The sequence below is a fragment of the Alexandromys fortis genome, unplaced genomic scaffold (assembly GCF_014885135.2).
Source record: "Alexandromys fortis isolate MF-2015 unplaced genomic scaffold, M_Fortis_MF-2015_v1.1 scaffold_54, whole genome shotgun sequence".
Taxonomy (NCBI): Eukaryota; Metazoa; Chordata; class Mammalia; order Rodentia; family Cricetidae; genus Alexandromys; species Alexandromys fortis.
The window spans coordinates 983,047-988,524 of record NW_026067958.1 but is presented as its reverse complement, the minus strand read 5'-3'; the positions used below and the strand labels follow the sequence as shown (position 1 = coordinate 988,524).

Genomic DNA, 5,478 nt, shown 5'->3' with positions numbered 1-5,478 from the left:
GGCCGTTGGCGGCGAGTGAGTGACCGAGCCTTCCATGTTGTTTTGAATCTTGCTGGCTACTTCAGTATCTTCTTAGTCACTGAGAATCTCAAGATCAATCAGTACTGGCTTGGGATAGATGACAGTTGGCCTTCTGAGGTCTTTTCCACCCTCTGTAAAATGACTTCATTGCTGAATGGCAAGCTTGATTTTGAAAATCATCTGGAAGAATAGTAAAAATAACAAAAAAAATTTCAAAAAATCATTATGCAGGTGGAATAAGGCACTCATTGAATAAAAATTACAGTGTCAAAACAGGGCACCTCCTTTCCCATACCATGTCCTGGCAAGTCAACACACTGAGGTCTCATAAGCATAAACTTTTATTGGTGGCTTTGTCTAGATAAAGCATTAGGGTTTTGTTCTTCTCTTTCAGGTTCTCTTTTGTTGAGACTTCTTCAAGCTACAATAGTACTTTTTCTTCCATATAAATCAAAATCTAAAACATAATTAGCAGAACTTTAAAAATCTGCTGAGATTAGTAGCTATAACAGTTTGGTAGAGTTAGATTTGGTTTGGGTATTTTTTCAGACAGAATCTTGCTGTGTAGGTCAGACTGGCATGAAAAAAATAATTCTTCTTTAATCTCCTGATGACTTTAAGATTAACACCTGAAATTCTTTGCCTTTCTAGATATATTTCAGTGAACCATTGGCTAAAATTTGACTTAAGAGGTTTTATCTAGGCGGCGGCGGCAGAGGAGCCGCGAAGACTTCAGCGATGGCAGGGGCGGGACCGGCTCCGGGACTCCCGGTTGCAGGAGGCCCTGTTGTCCCGGGGCCTGGCGTCGGCCTCCCGGGCAAGAGCGGCGAGGAACGCTTGAAAGAAATGGAGGCGGAGATGGCCCTGTTTGAGCAAGAAGTCCTGGGAGCTCCGGTGACCGGAATCCCAACTGCTGTGCCTGCGGTGCCCACGGTAGAAGCCATGCAGGTCCCAGCAGCTCCTGTGATCCGCCCAATTATCGCCACCAACACGTACCAGCAGGTCCAACAGACCCTAGAGGCCCGGGCAGCTGCTGCAGCCACAGTGGTTCCTCCCATGGTGGGAGGCCCTCCCTTTGTGGGCCCAGTTGGCTTTGGCCCTGCTGATCGCAGTCACCTGGACAGTCCTGAGGCTCGAGAAGCCATGTTCCTGAGACGAGCAGCAGGTGGCCCCCGACCTATGGCCCTGAGGCCCCCGCACCAGGCTCTGGTTGGACCCCCTCTGCCTGGGCCTCCTGGACCACCCATGATGCTGCCACCAATGGCCCGGGCCCCTGGACCACCCCTGGGTTCTATGGCTGCTCTGAGACCTCCCCTGGAAGAGCCAGTGGCTCCTCGAGAGCTGGGCCTTGGCCTTGGGTTAGGCCTGAAGGAGAAGGAAGAGGCAGCAGTGGCCGCAGCAGCTGGGCTGGAGGATGCTGGCGCAGCAGTGGCTGTAGGGGCAGGAGGAGCCCCAACTGGCCCTGCTGTCATTGGCCCCAGCCTCCCGCGGGCCCTAGCCATGCCCTTGCCTGAGCCTGAGCCCCTGCCCCTCCCACTGGAGGTGGTACGGGGCCTGTTGCCTCCACTGCGAATTCCTGAGCTCCTGTCACTGCGTCCACGACCCCGGCCCCCTCGTCCTGAACCCCCTCCTGGCCTCATGGCCCTAGAGGTCCCAGAGCCACTGGGTGAGGACAAGAAGAAAGGCAAGCCAGAAAAACTGAAACGCTGCATTCGCACAGCAGCAGGGAGCAGCTGGGAGGACCCCAGCCTGCTGGAGTGGGATGCTGATGACTTCAGGATCTTCTGCGGGGACCTGGGCAATGAGGTGAATGATGACATATTGGCACGTGCCTTCAGCCGTTTCCCATCCTTCCTTAAGGCTAAGGTGATCCGTGACAAGCGCACAGGCAAAACGAAGGGCTACGGCTTTGTCAGCTTCAAGGACCCCAGTGACTATGTGCGAGCCATGCGTGAGATGAACGGGAAGTACGTGGGCTCACGCCCCATCAAGCTTCGCAAAAGCATGTGGAAGGACCGGAACCTGGATGTGGTGCGCAAGAAGCAGAAGGAAAAGAAAAAGCTGGGCCTCAGATAGGGTCTGTGGCTTGGCACCCGTTCCCACCCAGCCGGGCGCTAGCTCCTTCCCACAGATGTTTGTGGGAAACCCCAGTTGTCCACTCCCTGTCCCAAACCAGTTTCAATAAATTTACCTTCATTTCCAAAAAAAAAAAAAAAAAGAGGTTTTATCTATATTCACAGGATAGACTGGCTTAAGACTTTCATTTTCTTATCATATGGAGTTGTTTACTTTGGGACTAAAGATAATATTGGCATTGTAAAATAAAGGAGGGATCACTAATTACACTATAAATGGAACTATTAGTCAATATTAATGCCAGAAAATCGAAATATCTACACACCAGAAGACACTCTCAGATACTTTTAGAAGCAGAGGTAACAATTTTGGTATAAATAAGCAAATGCAACATAATCATTAGCTGATGCTCAAAGGTCAGGTTGTCACTCAAAGAGTATGTATGAAGCTAGGATTGGAATGCAATTGACCTGCCAGGCACTATGTCTCCGGTGCCTCAGCAAGTATGGGGTCATGTGACTAGTTTATGCCAACAGAATGCAGATGAGGTGAAGTGTGAGCCTCCAGTGTTGAAATACTTTTGAAAAGGCAACGCTTTTTTCATTATTCACTTCCCTGATTGAAAGCGGACGATCCTTCTCCCAAACCACTGGGATAGTTGAGCTTCTTCTATTTCAGCTACTAGTGTTACCTAACACAAAGGTTGGTAATTTTTATCATCCTAGATTCTTTTTTTTAAATAAGAAAAACAACCCAACAGGAAATATGCATAACCTCTAAACTGACAAGTGAGAGGAGAAAAATCTAGAAGTAGCAAATATGACTGGCCCCACTGTAACTGGTAATTGAGAACTTACGCATGAAACCAAAATTTTTCTTCTGTTAGGCATAATTTAAAAATCCATAATGCCAAATGAAAATCATACTGTCGGGAACTGGGAATTCCTACACAGTGCTGAAGAGGATGTTAACATCATTAAATTCGTGTCAGATCAAATTAGGAAATCTGAGTAGAACTGAACTGGACTATGACCCTGGGACCCAGCCGTATACTACAGAGAGACCTTTCTTCATGGTCCAACAGATCCCTATAAAAGAGAAAATTTAGAACTTAGCTAAGATGTGAAAATGGATGAATGCATGGTAGTCTATTGCATAATGAAATACTGCTCAGCAGCTAAGCAGATAGATCAAATTTATTCATGTTAATATAGCTAAATCTTAATATTAAGTCAGAACAAACAAAGCTGGAATATAATTTTATATTAAGGGCATTAAGTTGACATTTACTAACATGAATTATTTCTTTTTATTGAGCTGTATATTTTTCCACTCACCTTCCTTCCCCTCCCCTTCTACCCTTTTCTATGATCCCCATGCTCCCAACTTACTTAGGAGATCTTGTCTTTTTCTACTTTACATGTAGATTAGATCCATGTATTTTTCTCTTAGAGTCTTTTTTGTTGTTTAGATTCTCTGGGGTTATGAACTATAGGCTGTTTTTTCTTTGCTTTATGTCTAAAAGTAACTTATGAGTGAGTACATACTGATGACAGCTTATGCTGCAGAGGATATGGAATAAAGAGAGCATTCTTTCATTGCTGGTGGGAGTGCAAACTGATATATCTGCTTTGGAAATCAGTATGGTGATTTCTCAGAAAATTAGGAAACAATCTTCCTCAAGACCCAGCAATACCACTTTTGGATATACACCTAAAGAATGTTCAATCATACCTCAAGGATGTAAGTAAGATGCCCAGACCCAAATAATCACACAGGCACTATATTAATTACAACAGTGTTTGGTCTATTAGCTCAGGCTTCTTATTAACTAACACTTACATCTTAAATTAACCCTTTTCTATTCATCTGTGTATTACCACAAGGCTGTGGCCTTCTGGTAAGGTTCATATGTTTGTCTCCTTCGACAGCTATATATGGGGTCTTCTTGACTCCTCCTCCTCCTTCTCCTCCTCCTCCTCCTCCTCCTCCTCCTCCTCCTCCTCCTCCTTCTTCTTCTCTCTCTCTCTCTCTCTCTCTCTCTCTCTCTCTCTNCTCTCTCTCTCTCTCTCTCTCTCTCTCTCTCTCTCTCTCTCCCTCTCTCTTTCTCTCTCTCTCTCCATCTCTCTCCCTTTCTCTCTCTCTCTTTGGATTTCCCACCTGGTTTTACTCTTCTAGGCCACATTGGCCAAAACAGCTTTATTATTAACCAATAAAAACAATACATATTCAGAAAGACATCCCACATCACAAGGACATGTTCATAGCAGAATTATTTGTAATAGACAGAACCTGGAAACAACCTAAATGCCCCTTGACCAAAGAACAGATAAAGAAAATGTGGTACATTTGTGCAATGGAGTACTACACAGCAGAAAAAATAATGATATATTGAAAATTGCAGGCAAATGGATGGATCTAGAAAACAGTACACTGAGTTAGGTAACCCAGGAGAACATGAATTATTAAAATTATGAAAGTACTTACTGATTATTTAGAAATCCAAATTAGTAATTACCTCTTAGGAAAGGGTAAATAATGGAATTTAAATCAATAAATAAACAAAGGTCTTTAAAATACTTGGCAATATATGAGTGTTTAGCCCACTGAAGATAAATGTGTAAAATGTCAAGGATGTGTATAATAAGCTTTCATGGGTAAGAGCCTTCATTAAATTAGCCTCTATGCCACTTGGCTATGTGCTTAAAATGTCTTGTGCTTAAAATATTTGAAAAATATTTGAAGTTACTGAATAAATTAACTGTGGATTTATTTTATTATTTATCTACACAAAAATCCGAGATACCAAATTATGCTGTCAATAACCATGCAGAAACAAAGTAGCTGACTCATGCGATTTCTCTTTAAGTGGGGGAGAGGTCTTGGTGTCTAAGTCCCAGTGCGATACTCCACGTCTGTGATTAGCATTGGATGATCATTTCTAAAAGAATTAGGGGAACATCTGAGTTAAGCTTCTTAAGGTCTTTAAACTGATTTGGATTATGGGTTGATAAGGTGAAATAATTACTCTTTATTACTCCTGACAGTACCCTGGCACCTTGAATCCTACTTAAGATGCAAAAGTTATGTCCCTCATACAATTCAACATCTACTTTTGATGATGGCCTTATGTGGAATGAAAAGGGGCATGATATTAATTTTTTTAAGTGATTGATCAGAGAAGTCAAAATTTGAAAAGCTTTGTTCTTATATACCGTCACACTGTAGTGGAAATTACAGTGATTTATATAACATTTTTTTTTCTCTGATGTAAGGAAAGCTATCTTTATTTTTTATAAAACAAGAAGAATCTTTACATTTCTACACAATGGAAGGCCGGTCTCTCTGTTGAATTTACTTCACCTTCCTACTTTCTAGCTG

At 43.2% G+C, this 5,478-nt stretch overlaps 1 protein-coding gene across 1 annotated transcript; it reads left to right on the top strand.

Moving 5' to 3' along the window:
- The first annotated feature begins 730 nt into the window (after positions 1 to 730).
- LOC126507825 (RNA-binding protein 42) lies at positions 731 to 2,224 on the top strand. Its single transcript, XM_050152600.1, has one exon. The coding sequence runs from the start codon at positions 760 to 762 to the stop codon at positions 2,095 to 2,097; it is 1,338 nt and encodes a 445-aa protein (XP_050008557.1). The 5' UTR covers positions 731 to 759; the 3' UTR covers positions 2,098 to 2,224.
- The last annotated feature ends 3,254 nt before the right edge of the window (positions 2,225 to 5,478 follow it).